At 46.0% G+C, this 16,609-nt stretch overlaps 1 protein-coding gene across 3 annotated transcripts; it reads left to right on the top strand.

Annotated features, from left to right (window-relative positions):
* Nucleotides 1-1,085: 1,085 nt before the first annotated feature.
* On the top strand, nt 1,086-15,308 carry HIGD1A (HIG1 hypoxia inducible domain family member 1A). Of its 3 annotated transcripts, none has more exons than XM_088442566.1 (4): nt 1,086-1,374; nt 10,295-10,397; nt 12,648-12,782; nt 14,697-15,308. In XM_088442566.1, exons 2-4 carry the CDS (start codon nt 10,295-10,297, stop codon nt 14,744-14,746), a joined length of 288 nt encoding a protein of 95 aa, XP_088298692.1. In that variant the 5' UTR covers nt 1,086-1,374; the 3' UTR covers nt 14,747-15,308. The 3 variants fall into 3 exon arrangements, with proteins under 3 accessions (XP_088298692.1, XP_088298691.1, XP_088298693.1); XM_088442565.1 differs by having other exon boundaries at nt 1,087-1,374; nt 10,290-10,397; XM_088442567.1 differs by lacking the exon at nt 1,086-1,374 and adding an exon at nt 10,073-10,092 and having other exon boundaries at nt 10,290-10,397.
* The last annotated feature ends 1,301 nt before the right edge of the window (nt 15,309-16,609 follow it).

Genomic DNA, 16,609 nt, shown 5'->3' with positions numbered 1-16,609 from the left:
GGGACACTATAATGTGGGATGTGGCACAGAGGAGGAAATCACTATAATGTGGGATGTGGTAAAATGAGGTAAACACACTATAATGTGGGGTATGACAATGGCACAGACTAGTGGAGGACACTACAATGTGGAATGTGGCACTGAGAGGAGAGGTCACTATAATATGGGATGTGGCACAGAGGAGAGGACACTATAATATGGTATGTGGCACAGAGAGGATGGGGACACTATAATGTGGGGTATGGCAGTGGCACAGAGGAGGACACTATAATATGGGATGTGGCACAGAGGAGGACACTATAACGTGGGATGTGGCACAGAGAGGAGGCCTCTATAATGTGGTTTCTGGGGACACTACAATTGCAAAATGAGGGGTACATAAAAATGTGGGGTATGGCAATGGCACAGAAGGGGGGTACACTATAATGTGAAATGTGGCACAGAGATGAGGCCTCTAATATGGGCTCTGGCACAGAGGGAGGGGACACTACGTGGGATGTGGCACTGAGGGGGGGGCACTATAATATGGGCACTGGCACAGAGAGAGGGGACACTATCATGTGGGATGAGGCAAAATGACGGGTACCCACTATGTTGGGTATGGCAATGGGATGTGGCACAAAGAAGAGGCCAATATAATGTGGAATGTGGCACAGAGGGAGGGGACACTATAATGTGGGATGTGGCACAGAGAGGGGGATACTATAATGTGGAAAGTGTCACAGAGAGGGGGGGGGACACTATAATGGGGAATGTGGCACACAGAGAGGGGACTGAGGATATAATGTTGGATATCATGAGATGGGGATACATAGATGAGTCATGATGACATAGATCAGACAGGAGGGGGCGTGTCACTGACTGACACGTACAGTGCGGTCACACGATCTGGTCTCCAAGACAACCACCTGCTGACCTCACGCTTCCCCTCTGGCAGCATGCCGCGCACCGTCTATGGCAGTGGGAGGGGCCGCACGTTCCGTCAGAACTGGTCCTGGGACCACGCCCACAGCCTAACTACCAATGAGAGACAAGCCGGTCTGTTGTCTACGTCAGCGCCCGGGGCATGTCGGGAGTTGTAGTCCTCGTGGAGCAGTGACTGCTGGAGGCCGGGTGGGGGTAGCGGCACCGCGCGATGCCCCCCCACCCCCAGCCTGATGCTGAGTGATACTACAGGGTGCCTCTATCTCTGTCTGAACCCTCCGAGCCCCTCGTCATTCTGCCGGGAAGGTCACGATGGTTTCCTGAATACCCCCTGATGACGTAGTGTCCCGCCCCCTGACGTCAGGTGCCGGTGAGAAAGTATAGTGCCGGGCTCGGGGGAGGTGACAGACAGAGACAGATCTGCATTCTACTACAGCGAGGAGGAGACCGGTGAGTAACGTGCGTATAGAATCACGGGCCTAATATATATATTTTTATATTTATTTTTTTGGATTGTGTCTATCTATCATCTATCACACACTGCAGTGTAACAAATAACTCTAGTGTATATGTCCAGAATGTCTACTATAGTCCAAGTAATAGGGATGTGTGTGTGGGTAAATATAATAAATATATATATTTTAACCTCTGTGCAGAATTACACGTACATTGGCTGACTATATACCGGCTCGCGACCTCAGGACAGTGTGTCCAGGACAAGGAGGCCAAGTTCAGTTCTTCCCAAATTCCTGGCTTACCTTAGCCCCCTGCCCTTGAAAGTTGGCCCCTCGCGGTCTCGCTTCGTTCGCTACGCTCGCCACATGATTATATTCCTCCTCTATGCCCACTTGGATGGTAGGGAATGACGTTGGACACTGGCTGATGACGTCAGGGTCAATCTAAGGAAGGGGATCTAGCTGCTTCCCCCTGCCCTTCCCAAAAAATACTCCTTCAATGCTGCAGAACGGGACATAATTCCCAACCTTCCCATTTAGAAATTGTGGGACAGATCCCTCAAATCAGGACTGTCCTACCTAAATCGAGGTACAGGGGTGTGTGTATAGGAAATTTGTGTAAGTGGTGAGGTCAGATATCGCTTCAGTGTTTCTTAGTAGGACTGCCGTGTGCTACAATGAATTATATAGCCCCTGTTATATAAGTAAGTGTTATTTTGGTTAAATATGGGAATGGACATCAGAAACCGATTGTTGGCAGCCATCAGTGATCCCACCTCAATGAAAATGGTTTTCCTACAGGGGATTAGGATGGTTTCCACCAACGCATGCTTGTTTTTAACCGCCCATCTGATATTAATTAAAGGCATGATTCAGCAAGGAACGCAGTTGCTAATACGCACGCAATTGGCCGATTGTTAAGCAGCGTGCGTGAACCGGCCACTGCTATTGCAGTGACTACACAGACCCATCGCAGAGTGATTGACAGGAAGTGCAGTTTGTGGGTGGTAACGGGGGGATGTCGGGTGAACGCAGGCGTGCCAGTGCTATGATGAGTTCCTGATGACGGGGCTGCGGCCTTGAAGCTCGACCCGAAATATACACTTTATTTGCTTAAAAAAAACCCTCTGAGTGCCAGTTCATTTGGATTTGGGGTATATATATATGCATATATATACCTATGGGGTATATACCTATGCATTTTTTTCACGTTGAATATATCTTGTGGATTGTGTATGTTTCAGCATGATAATGGTGTTTCCATCCCACTAGCACTGGGAAGTTGTGACCAGTCTTATGTGGGCCATACATCTACAGGCCGATTCCCCGTTCTGCCGTTGCCGATCAGCAGACTATATATTATCGGAATCTGCGAGTCAGAGATTAAGTTTTGGGTCAGAAACAGTGATTTGAGACTTTCCTGGTCCCTTGACCCAGGCATCGGTAGAATGGGGAATTGCCTGATAGCTGCCTGATGTATGGGCCCCACTACTCGCATAGTGTAGGAATGTTTTACTTTTGCCACATAAAGGGCCTGGTGTTTAGTAGCACGCAATGCCGATATTCACATACATGGTTAATGGTTTTTCAACTGCACATGCTACTAAATAGCTAAGAAGTCGCACAGCGCATGTGTCCCATGTTGTGTACGCACAGAGTCGCAGAAGTGATTGGGATGCACAGGTGACTACTCAGACACACGGAGATAAACTCTCATATGGGCGTGTCACATAACTGGTTGCACACTCAGATGCCTAATTGCTTACATTGGAGGCCATACTCTGAGTGTGGTTCTGCACGGACCTAGCATTTGGCAACACCTGCTAGTTTCAATGTTGCGTCCAAAAATGCACCAAGCTGGATTGTTCCCTCTAAAGATGCACAAAGTGGGCGTCTCAGTCCTGGCACAGTCAGACTCACACTTGTACTCCAGGGGAAGAGCTTTTACTAGCATTCGCATGCGACTTCGGCAACAGACGGTAAAGCGGTCGCAGCAGCGTGCGACTTAGAATCGACCCTAAAATGTGTAGTCAGTTGTTACATGTTATGAAAGATTATGAAATTGTGATGTTCTCTGTTGGCCCCCTGCCTGTGTGTTATATTTATAGCCCAGTTTTAGCATTTTGTCCTGTGGTTCTAAAGTAAATGTCTTCACACATTATAATGTACTGAAAGATTTCACAAACATTTGCAGAAATGTTATCCATGCATTCTGCTACCAGCAAGTTTTGTACGCGGGTCTTTTTATGGCCGAACCACGTTTTGCTTGGACCCATTTGCATGTTGGACACATCTTTGTAAACTAGTGGTGAAGAGAACACAATACATCCTTTTAAAACTTGCACACTGATTAAACTGTCTCTACCAACGTGTAGGTAACTTTCTCCATACTGTTGCTGTGTCTGCTTCACAGTCGTTTCTCCCTGTGTTCTTCACACATTCATGGCTGAAAACCAGTTGAGAGGGTGACCAATCACAAGCTGCAATCGAGAAATTTACGTTTACCATTGACCCTCGCACTGCGCCACTACCACGGACGATATTGACGTGGTGATTCTGTGCTATTGAATTCAGATATCCGGACTGCTGTGGCCAAGAGCCCGGTCCCTTTTTCTGGATTACTCATTAACACTTAGAATCTCTGTGTCGCCAGATCTGGTTGTGTAATAACCATAACCTGTGACTGCATCTGACCTGTTCTTAAGTGTTCGTAGTTCTCTATCCTGTATTCCACTGCCAAGTGGTCCAATGCCAGAATTTCCCATTTAATGATGGTCTCCTTTCAGCGTGCATAGTTTGTTTCTTATATAAGCATCAATTTACAGTACCTGCTAGATAATCATACAATAACAGCGGCTTTAAGGAGAAACCGCTTCACCTTGTGATCACCTTTGTGTTTTAAATAACATTTCTGGATTATTTTGCGGTTTTTGCAAATATGACCCTTTCCATTTGCTAAGTCAGTGGGGGTGTAGTTATGTGTCTCACACAACTGATTAATGGGCATTGCCATCAGACAATAACCAAGCACATTTTATGGGATTATTAGGCATACTAGTCTTGATGGAGTTGGGCATAGGATTTTCGGAGTAATTTGTAGTTAAGGCTGATGGTGTCATTAGGACGTTGTATGTGGGCATTGCGATGGCTTTGGTTCCGTAGGGTCCACAGTTAAAGCAGGCTATTTGACATTGCTGTTCAAAGTTAGAAAGAGGCCACAATTGCAATTTTTGGTCTGTAATTGAATATTTCATTCAGTACTAACCTCCACCCTTCACTTTAACTGCCATGTTTGCCACCTTACAACAGTACCTAGCTGCACAGATTACCAGTGACATGGTGTTACCCAGGATGTATCCTGTAGTAAAATTAATGTGAAATTGTTTGACGTAGCCAGAAGCTGATCGTTAGGACACCTTTACCTTACATATGATTTATTTTTATAATGCCTGACCTGTATATGTGGTGCCTTTCTCACGTCTATCTCCCCTAACTACTCAACCTGCTTTTACATTATGGCAAATACAACAGCGTTATGCACTTGAGCTATTGTTTGCTCGTATATTTTTATCAAAATTAATTTTTGCAAGCTGATTTCCGCAGCGACGGGCAACAAGCGTTATAAGCGCCAAGACTTCGCCTATAGTGCCTAAGTTTGTATTACTTTGACTCGTCTGTCCTTTCTCTGCTTTATGCTCTATCATGGTCTGTCAGCCCCCCTTTTAGAGCCTCTTCCTAGCCTATTTAGTAAGTGAATGGAAATGCTGAGGGGTGTTTTAGGGAAAGACTGGTACATGAGAGGTGTTTTGTGGTAAATTCGGAGCTCATGGGCAGATAGATCTTGTGGGTGGGCTCTGAGGGGTGTTTTGGAGTAAGGGTGTGTGTTTGAGTAACGTGGGGTAATTTTTAAGGACTTGTGATGTCTCTTTGAATAAATGTATTGTCCTAACCCAGTGTTGGCTAACCTTGACACTCCAGCTGTTGTGGAACTATATATCCCAGCATGCCCTGCCACAGTTTTAGCATGCCCTAATAGCAAAACTGTAGCAGTGCATGCTGGGTTATGTAGTTCCATAACAGCTGGAGTGTCAAGGTTAGCCAACACTGTCCTAACCTGTTACTGAGATTAAGGTTAGAAGGATGCGGTTCCCTAGGCTGAAGGGGGTATTGTTGCCAGTTGTTGCCCTCCTATTGCGGACACATTTTATGTGCCCAGTACCAGCTTCCTGTGACCTTCTGAAGGTCACGTCACGTCATGTAATGTCCTTAGTGATGTTATGGTCTGTTGTCAGGACAGTGAGGGGTTTGATCTAAAGTCTTTTATTATTGTCTCTGAATATGTAGAAATACTAAACCAACAAGTAAAATGAGGGTTCCCTTTCCCCTCTGATACAAAGTGACAGAAAGTAACTGAATGCTGAAGACCCTTTCGGCCATTTTACATGTTGTGTGTTTGTATAGGTGCCAGGGCCACTTCAGTAATATGATTTCTAAATGGACACTTGGGGGGGCACAGTGCTTGTGTGTGTGACCTGTGATGGAAAAGTCTGGATTATGTTCCAGTGATGTCCCCTCTGTGTGAGGAGTGCTGCAAATGGCTTTCACTGTGTTGTGTGCACAGAATATTCTACCACGTCCTCCAGACAGATGCTCTTCGGTTACCAGAAGTTATTGCATCATTCTGTCATTTCCGGACTCCACACCGTTGCTGCAGACATGAATAGGTTAATTTGCTGCTAGCAGTACCGGAGTAATATCCTAGGTTTACTAGTCAGTAATAGAAAGTAAAAATTGCTATATGTCATTTAATATTAGTGTTCTCTTCTACTTAATAAGACTGATTCATGGTCTATGGTGTGTATTTATGATGGTGCATCTAACCAGGTCTTGGAAAAGCCAGGGACTGTGACTATTTAGTTTTATCTGGCTCCTACGTTTATTATACTGGATATGTGCACTTGTTCTCCTATGAACCTTGGAGCCTCCCTTTTTGTATTTCTCATCCTTGTTGACTTCCCTATATTCTTAAACATAAAAAAGAGAGAGGAGTAGGTACACAGTAGGGCGCTCTACATATAAGAATCGAAATGAATAGTTATAGCATACAATTAATGCATTTAATACGTTCCTTTTATAGTCATAGATATCTTGTAATGTAGTCCGAAGGTTCACATATATATCTTCTCCTCGTTGTGACCGATGTAACTTATGAAAAGAAGGAGAAACCACTATATCAGTCACCAGTACTCTTATATGCAAGATTTGAAAATGGAGATGGGGTGTGTGGAACAAAGGGCCTGATTCAGAGCTGAACGCTCTGACCAGAGCGCTCGCTCTGAATCAGGGCCGTCCTATTTAAATGTGGAGCGGCCTTTTGGACGCTCGCATAGCTGTGGGTTACCACCCACAGCTTATGCGAGCGTCCATGATGATGGTCGCGATGGTCAGACCATCGCGACCATCGGGCTTGCGACGAGACCCTGCGGTAGGGTCTCGCTGCCGCAAGCCCAGGAGTGATTTTGGCTCTATCATAGCCAAAGTCACTCCCACTGACATCATCACCGATGTCAGTGGGGCCGGACTCAGACGGTAGGCGTTCCCATAGGAACGCCTCCGTCTGGCAGCCACGCCCACCAAAGGGGGCGTGCTGTCAGTCACCATCGACAGCACGCCCCCTTTGGTGCGAGACCCCGAGCCCCCCTCGTCGCTCGCCGGGTCTCGCGCATGCGCACGACGGAGCTCCCTCCGTCGTGCGCATTCGCACAACATCGACCCGCTTGCGAGCGACCTTTGCTCGCGAGCGGGTCTGAATGACCCCCAAAGTGTGTAGAACACCCCTCCACACAAACAGTGCGCACCCCACTCACAGAAAAAAATGACTACTGATTCCTCAAAAGGTATCTTTTAACTCTCCAATCACCCAAAAGCGTGGTTCATCAATAGTGTAGTCTGCGTACCATGACTCACTTATAGAAATAAAAAAAAGCAAACCTCAAAAGGTATCTTTGCATGCAACAATGGCGTACCCCGACTCACTCTAACAGACAGAATCCTCACATCAAGGTTTCTTTTCCTGGTATAGGATATTCACACTTTCTATCCTCAGATCATAATACAGTTCCCATAAAAAATGTATATCTCAACATCAAGGATGGTAAAAAATCCAAAAAAGGATATGTTTATTCAAAGAAAGAGAAACAGCGTCCAATCGCATAAAAAAAAAAAAAAAAACACACATCAGTCTATTTTTCCAGCAGCAAGATTGTTTTTTTAAAAAAAAATTAAAACATCCATGTAAAAAATACATACAAAGATCAAATATTTTCGTCCTTGAGGAAAGCACAGTTGAGACTTGAAGGATTCCTGTGACCGTATTTTTATGTATTCAGCCTGTTGAGGTATGTGGATGAAAATCTGAACTGTGCTTTCCTCAAGGCCGAAAACGAGGAGAAGATATATATGTGAACCTTCAGACTACATTACAAGATATCTACGACTATAAAAGGAACGTATTAAATGCATTAATTGTATGCTATAACTATTCATTTCGATTCTTAAATGTAGAGCGCCCTACTATGTACCTACTTCTCTCTTTTTTATGTTTATATCTTTTGAAGTGGGTGATCTTCATACGAGTTTGTAGGAACATTTGGGCTGCTGTGCGCAGTGGTTTTGACATTTTCCAACTTCATTTGAGATTCTATTCCCTATATTCTTAGCCAACACCCAGGGTGTGTAATCACTTTCCTGGCTGTACTCCAATTAGAATAATGACCTATTCTAATGGTTGGTATTTAATAGAAATATAGCTACTGTGAATGGTTAACCTCTGAAGTAATTTCTGTAAAAAAGCCAAATAGGATTTATCCATACTTGCCAACTCTCCCTCATTGTCAGGGAGACTCCCTGAAATAGCCGCAATCTCCCTGTCTCCCTGAAGAGTCTAGTAATCTCCCTCATTTCACCTTACCCCCATTATGACACTGTTATATAACAGAAAAAATAGAGATATATACATTCAAATAGGATAATTAGTATAATTTCCCTGCATTGGTTATAAGACACAACGATTCCTATGGTTACATGTATTTTCTGAGAAGTATCACTGTGTTTTCATCAACAAGTAGATCTTACTAACTGACTTGGGGCTCATTTACATGTGGATATAAATCAATTTTATGACACGCCTCTCAGATGTAGCAGTACACGCCCACTTTCCCGCACGCTCATAGGTGCTGCTTTCACAATCTCCCTGAAATGCTTTTTCAAAAGTAGGCAAGTATGGATTTATCTAGGTTTATCAGGGTCCGTCCAGTATCCCTTATATAATCTCCTATGCTGTGTGTCTAGCACAAGTCCAGTAAACAGCTGGTGGGAGACTCCGCCCCCTCTCCCCTCACCGCTCTTATTGGCTGCACAGCCAACCCTTTTTTCCTAGTGAATTGGCATTCCCCCTTCCTGCCAAGACAACTACCCACCCAGGGACAGTACAGTACCTTAACATGGCCCAAAACACCACACTGGGACACTGGAGGTGCTCACACCCACAACAAACACCATATAATATATATCCGGGAGCCTGTCCGCCCCCACCCATTCATGTACCTTAAGATGGTCCAAATCACCCCGCCCGGACACAGACACCGGACCCGGAGGAGCGTGTGCCCCCAGAACACACCGCAGCTGTCCTGAAACACCCATGCATGGCCGTAGCTAGGGTACTGCAGCCGGTGCCATCGCACAGGGCACCACAGGTCAGGGGGCGCTGTTTGGGCCTGTCAAATTTCTGTTTATTATCATTCTCACTTGTAACTTCCTCTTATTTCATCTCCAGCATCTCCTGCCCTCCCCTATCTCTTCCCTGGGCCTTCCCCACGAGGCCATTCCCCTTTTGTGGGTGCATTATGTCCCTTTGAAAAATGAGGGGGGCGCCAATGCTCTTTCTGGCACAGGGCACCCAAAAGTCTAGTTACGGCTCTGCACCCATGTACCCATGCACCACGCACCCTGTCAGACACGGATACCGAACCAGGCATTCATTCCACCCCTAGAAGGTCCCAAGGTATAAGACGGTTCCAGCATACCAAAAGGACTTGCTCAGATGCATAAAGGACATTTGATGCATATGAAATAATACAAAGCTTCTCACGTGTTTGGGTATAAAAACATTTTGTTTTGTAGTTCAATTAACGGATCTTGCAGTACCTGTTCATAGTTTTATGGTGCGTACACACTGGACGATTAAAATGCTTGATATGAACGATAACTATATTGATCATATAGTTATCGTTCATATCGTGCATATTTTTTTGCCCCTTCCAACCCACCAACGACCTGCGTTGCGCAGGCACGTATGGACGATAATATTGTCCACTGACCGTGCATGCAGGCCAATCTGGTCGATATCGACAAGGTTGCTATAGGGACCTGCAATCGTTGGCGGGTTAGTGGGTTGATGGTCGATATTGATCATCCAGCACACCCGGGAGATCATTCAACGATATCGTTATCGTTGATGATCGTCCCGTGTGTATGCACCATTATTCCCCCCCCCCCCCCAAATAATGTATTTTATTATTTGCTTCTAAAAGACAGAACAAACTCTTTCCTTTCCTCTCTTTCCTTAATACTGCTACTACTACGTGTCCTAGGAGGAGGAACAAGGGAAAGAACTTTTGGGAGACGGGAGGAAAAAGAGAAGAGAGATGAGACGGTAGGGGAAGAGAGAGGGGGGAAAAAGACTCTGCATACAATAGCTAGCGACCCTGCAAATGACTGGTCCAAAACACTGGTTGCACAAATAGTGCCTAAAGAATGAAAAGGGTTAAAGGGGGTGTGACCCGTACAGTGTGTTTTTGCTTTGTTTGCAACATAATGAACCGTCTGACATGTAGTTTGTTTTTCTCTTAGACAAGATGGCTTCAAGCTCCACAGATGTCCTGCCAACCTACGAGTTAAATGACTCTCAGACAGCAAAGCTCATAAGAAAATCCAAGGAGTCTCCCTTTGTGCCAATAGGTGAGTTGTAGAGATATATACTGTATTATGTGAGAGACCCCACAGTTATGCTGCGTTAGCCCAGCATGTCTTTTGTGAAGAGCGGTTGGTACAAGTCAGTTGTTTTATGTATACGGCACAAATTACACTTTGCAGTGACCTCTAAGTGCAGTTATTTTCCCAGTTACTAATTGTGTCCCCTTATGATCCGGCCCCTTAGCCCTGAGCAAGTGAATATGTCTAATATTGCTGTAGGCGTGTTTGGCCAAACTGGAATAGACTGTGACTGTATTGTCCCGTGTGAGGCCACAATGAGTAAATCTATTGGGGCCACAGAGGAACTTGATCATCTCAGTGGATAGTGGCCGTTTTGCACAAATACTACAGGCGTCGCGCCATATAGAGATCAGCATTCTCTGCTGGTTTCTGGTCTATCTATGACCGGATCACTGAAATCCTCACTGCACAGAGCCTAAAGGGTTAAATTTACCTAGGTGGGAGTTCTATTTAAGAAGTTATGTTGGCCATAGCAACCAGATTCCAGGTATTCTCTTCTAGACGGTGCTAGATAAATGCTTCTGCTCCACGGGAGGTTTCTGTCCTCCCTGAGCTCGCCTTAGGACACCTGCATTACAGTTTGACAGGTGTACCGCCCCAGTCAAACTCCCCACCTGCCACTGTAGAATCTGATGGGCAACATCACTTCTTAAATAGAGCCCCCATCTTAGTAAATTTACCCCTAAGAGAATGAAAACATATAAAATGTAAAAGATTTAGGAGTAAATTCCCTAAGCAAACCGTTTCTTCTTGGCGTCTTTAAGGAGGAAATCATTGAAAGCGATGATACTATTCAATGTAGAGATGTACTCAATGGACCAAAACCTCTACAGGGGAACAGAGAGTGTCCCTCCTCAGCATCTTTTTTTTTTTTTCACTAACCGTCCTAAAATGCCTGCCAGAAATATCTGGTGGATAATTAAACGACTGATGTCAGGGAGGGGATGAGGGTGAGATGACCCTCCACAAGCAGGTAACGTTCCTTACACTCTTCCCCCTTGTGTATCTAACCAAGGAAAACAAGGCGGGTAGGGAAACTTTATTAACTGAAACTGGCAGTTTCATTTTACGATGCCAGTAATACATATTTATCATTCAGGACAATCTAAGGCTGGGTACACACAATATCTTTTGGTTGGCTGTGCTGCACGGTCCATCAGAAGATATCGTGGACAAGGTGGTGCAGTTTAATGAAGGCCTGGGTGAGGTATCTATCTACCGTTTATTAAATTGCACAATGTGTACAGGCAATCACGGATGGTCCGGGACAAAGGGAATTCATCCCGATTAGCCCGTCGTCGTATTGCGTACCACGGCCTAAGATGTGATCTTTATCTTATGCTGGCCATACACGCTACAATTATCGGGGCGATCCGCCTGATATCGGCGGATCGCCCCGATAATTGTAGCGTGTGGGGGGGCGACCGAGGGTTAAATATTGCTTGGACGGGCATACCAGATTGTCCAGCATGCCCGTCCGATGCGATATTTCCCGGTAAACTGTCGGCCGCATCGGACAGTGTATGCCCAGCCGCGGCCGACAGACATTTCCTGTGTTCCTTCCTACGGAAGGAACAGGGAAATGTCTTCTCCCCCGGGGCGGAGCGCAGATGTCTGCCGAATACACTGTGAGAGAAATCTCACAGGCATTTTATCTGGCCGTGTATGCCCAGCATTAGGAAGGCTTTCTACACAGGCAAGGCTCCAGAGTACCGTAGAGGTACTGTTATCTTTCACACATATTTAAAAAGGAACTATCACCAAATGTATCTACTATTACCCTTTTCTGAATAACATTTAAAATGATTGAAGCCTTGATGTAATCCATAATAATATATATATGGCGGAATTGCCTATGCACTGTTCTGTGTCATTCCTGCAGCAGATTATCCTAGGGTCGAGCTGCTTCTGTAACAGAGCAGACATCGGTATTGACAGCTTAGCAGACTTGCTCTGCAGAAATTTATTATGGATGTGGAGGGGCAGAGATGCTGCAACAACTGATACTGCAGGCTTCGCCTGTACCAGATCCTATCAGGACACGACCCTTAATATGTGACCGAGTTTTTAAATGTAACCATGAAAATGATCCACACGAGAAAAAAAAAAAAAAAGATTCTGTAGCTTTTTGTGCACTTTTAAAATGAATAAGAAGTTGTGCTGTGGGGGAGGAGCTGCATTGCGCTACCAGTGACGTGCTTTTCTGTGTTCCAGGGTTTGCTGGCCTCTTGGCAGTCGTGGGCTATGGATTGTACAAACTAAGATCCCGAGGGGACACCAAAATGTCCGTCCACCTTATACACATGCGTGTGGGAGCCCAGGGGTTTGTTGTCGGAGCAATGACCTGTGGTGAGTGTTTGATGCCAAGATTACTAACCCAGAGCTGACGTTGAGCCAGTAAAATTGTAACTGAATTTATTGCTGTGCCAAACACGACCATTACACTGTACAGCGTCATAAAACAGCAGGAGGCGCTTTAATGTTTTCCACTGCCAGATTCATATACTGTATAGCCTATTACATGTACTAACATTTCTTGCCTTTCCTAATTGGTGATTATTTGTATTGTGCTTGGATATGATCCAACACTACATTCTGGAAATAAATAAATGACTGTGCCATTATCCTATAACCAGATGGCTAATAATACATAAGGAAAATATTTAAGGGCCTATTTCTCATTAAATATTTGCGGCATATTCCCCCTGAAAACACAATTTTTTTTTTTGGGGGGGGATACCCGCAAATGTTAAGTATCCACCAGATGTACGATCTCCAATATCTGTTGCGGTCTCTCCATTTCCAACAGTAGCCGCAACCCCCCATAGGTATATATGGGGGATGTGATGCTGTCAGATTTACAAAGCAGATTGGACCCCCCGCAGCCTACGCCATCTGAATATGGCGTAGTGCTGCTGAAGCCTATGGGCTACACATGCGAAAATGACTGGGAGAGGGTCCTGGAAGAACTTTCCCCGGTAATGGCCGCCGCGCATGTGCAGTAGTCCTACACTCCGAGCACATTACAGGGACTGCCAGCTTTTCGGAGCCCCTATCGCTGCCGGTGCTATTTAATACATCCCGGGACGCTATGATCGCATACTGCAATGCGATCATGGGTTTCTAATATCGCGCCCAGACTGCACTGAGTAAGCGATTTCTGATACATGGGCCCCTTAGAAGTTGCAGGAGGATATTTGAAGGTTGGGTGGTTGGGATCCCATATAACAATTACATTTAAACAAGCACCTGCGTCAGTGGTCCCTGGTATTCTAGTGCATCCTGCTTAGCGTTCTGTGCTCCTAGACTAGTATCTGGGTTATGGCGTCACTGGCCTTTTCTATTGACTATGGAAGTCTAGCTACAGTGTCAGAGATACGCCAGGAACCAGTGCTAATGGACTGGGAGCTGTCGGTGCACCACACAGCTGGCACAGATGGTGTGTAAGCTGAAAAGAACGGCGGGGCACATTATGACCACTCTCCGCAGTCCTGTATGGACAGAGGGGGTCATTCAGAACCGCTCGCGAGCGGCAGTACACTCGCAAGCGGGTCGATGTTCCCCACTGCGCATGCGCACGATGCGCACGACGGAGGGAGCGTGCCCCAAAGGGGGCGTGCTGTCGATGTTGATTGACAGCACGCCCCCTTTGGTGGGCGTGCTGGGGGCGTGGCTGCCAGACGGAGGCGTTCCCATGGGAACGCCTACCATCTGAAGCCGGCCCCAGTGACATCACTAGTGATGTCAGTGGGAGTGATTTTGGCTCTGATAGAGCCAAAATCACTCCAGGGCTTGTGGCAGGGAGACCCTAGGATCGCAAGTCCGATGGTCAAGACCTTCGCAACCATCTTTTTGGCCGCTCACATATGCTGTGGGTGGTCACCCACAGCTATACGAGCGGCCAGGAGGCCGCTCCATTTTCATGGAGGAGGACCCTGATTCAGAGCGAGTGCTCTGGTCAGAGCGTTCAGCTCTGATTCAGGCCCAGAATGTGTATAGTTAATATTCGCACATGACTGGCTTGTTCTATGCTGGGCAGATGCACACTGATCTTTTCAGCTCTGGTCCTTCATTAGGAGGTTAGTACGCTGTCAGGGTGCAGGAAAGGTGTTGAATGCTTATTTTATTTTTGATCTGCCAGTGTCTATGTCCCCTAATCAAGTCTTCCCTCTGTGGCTCACCTGCTGGGGACAGATCTTGTGTCATTTGTTTCTTGTACTAACGTCTAACGCTTGTATATTTATTCTGTCTCCTTCTCTCCAGGTGTACTGTACTCCATGTACAAGGATTATGTGATAAATAACAAAGATTAGAAGCGGAGCATGTGTAATCTATTTTCACAGAACAAAGATATGGACCTCACATTGGGGTGGCGTTTTATTTAATTTCATAGAGCACCTTTATCTGCAAGTGGACCTCTGCAATGTGTTGCGGACCGGTTCAGCAGCTAAGGGGTTAATGTTTTAGCCTTCGTAAAGGACACATTTACTCCACTTCTGGGACATTTAGTGCAAGTTGGGAAATCTATTTATTTTTTTAATATTAAACCTAAAACAATCCTGAATATTTGGTGCACTCATGGGAGGTTTATTTCTGCCAGTGTAAGCCCGAGCTCCCATTGAGCCGGTGCTGCAGTAAGAGTTGGTTTTTCTGATTAGTTTATCCCTTATATGCCACATACTGTAAATTCAGCTCATCGCTGGGGAGATCCCTACTTGTCAGACACAACGTGATCTTCATCCTGCCCCCCGTGGAAGCCCCTGATTGTCGAAATCCATTCTGGACATCCCCTCTGTAGACTTCAGTCTTGTTTGTTACATTCCACTTCTGTGTTACCGAGTTTGTGAGGGAATAAAAGGACATCTCCTCCACTGACTGCTGTGTTTTGTCTCAAGATTTTTCTGACGTATATAATGTATAAGTTATGGGTAATGTCTGATGAGGTGTTCAGGGTGGTCTGTCAGGAGGTCAGCAGCAGTTTGAGTGATCATCCGCTGCGTTCAGAATTTTTACTTATTACACAGGATTATTACACCTCCCCTAATGTGCAGACACATGCTGTACACTATAGCAGCCATTCAGATTACAGCTGTCATTTTACTAGTACAGAGAAAGTGAAGGCAAGTATCTGGTTTCTCTATGTTAATAAGCCCCATACAGTATGTCCTGTGTCTTTCTGCCTGTGGATTCATTACCCTGTGCTCTGATGCAGGTAACCTAAGTCATTGATCCACCTTTGAAGACCTGAGGTCCACTCACAGTTTCCTAAAGGGCTGTTTCAGCAGTGGATGGAGTTGCAGAGCCGCACGTAAGCTGCTTTGCAATTCCGTCCTGCTAAAACGCAAATGCTGCATGAGGTGTCTGAAGTGAAGAGGCGCCTCCTGTCAGCATCTGCCATACCAGCGCGCCTCGGATCACCAATATGATGCAGGCTGGCCGGCTTGCGGGGCCAGGACGTCTGCGTCCATGGACGCACACCCTGGCCTTGTTCCTCCCGAAAAACGGAGGTGACACGTCCCCGTTTCCAGGAACGCAGGATGTCCCTGCACCGCCCCCCGCGGACGCCTCTGCCTGTCAGGCAGAGGCTTAGGGAGGCCTGCGTGCGATCTCACAGAATGGGTCCTGCGCATGCGCAGATTCCTGATAAACGGGAATCTGCGTGAGTAGCGCCATCAGCGTCCGCTGCTGAATCAGCCCGAGACCATGCTTATTTATGCTGTTGGTGCCACATATCTTATAGTCTGTGTATATCCCTGCTTAGCAGGTTTAACAATATAGCAATCAGGGATCCTGGCTGATGTGCACATTATACAGATTCTAGCATCATACATGGTGCTGGGGATGATATATCAACAGTCATCTAGACACAAGAATGTCGACATGGTCATCATGTCGATGTTGACATTCATCATGTACACAGTTGACTTGTCAGCATATCGTTCCTGGTGGTCCAGCGGTGACTGACCTGCTCCCGACAACTGCAGCGGCGTCTTCTGAATCCCAGTGGTCATGTGACTGTGACTTCCAGGTCAGACCTTCAATCATCCGGTGTTCTGGTGAGTATTTCTACCCTAATCCCTAACCCTCCCTCTAGTGCCGGCTTATAGCACCAGATACTTGTCTAGTGGGTGGCAACATAAGGAGCTTGTACAGCTTGAGTATGGTACCTAACTGTA

This window comes from Taudactylus pleione, unplaced genomic scaffold, assembly GCF_031769625.1.
Source record: "Taudactylus pleione unplaced genomic scaffold, aTauple2 ptg000314l, whole genome shotgun sequence".
Lineage (NCBI taxonomy): Eukaryota > Metazoa > Chordata > Amphibia > Anura > Myobatrachidae > Taudactylus > Taudactylus pleione.
This window is presented reverse-complemented; position numbering and strand designations above follow the sequence as displayed.

Excerpts from the sequence above, each read along its gene's own strand:
- HIGD1A (XM_088442566.1), top strand. The coding sequence starts at position 10,295 with ATGGCTTCAAGCTCCACAGATGTCCTGCCAACCTACGAGTTAAATGAC. Across the intron at positions 10,398-12,647 it reads GTCTCCCTTTGTGCCAATAG|GGTTTGCTGGCCTCTTGGCA; the intron begins GTGAGTTGTAGA and ends TCTGTGTTCCAG. Across the intron at positions 12,783-14,696 it reads TGTCGGAGCAATGACCTGTG|GTGTACTGTACTCCATGTAC; the intron begins GTGAGTGTTTGA and ends CCTTCTCTCCAG.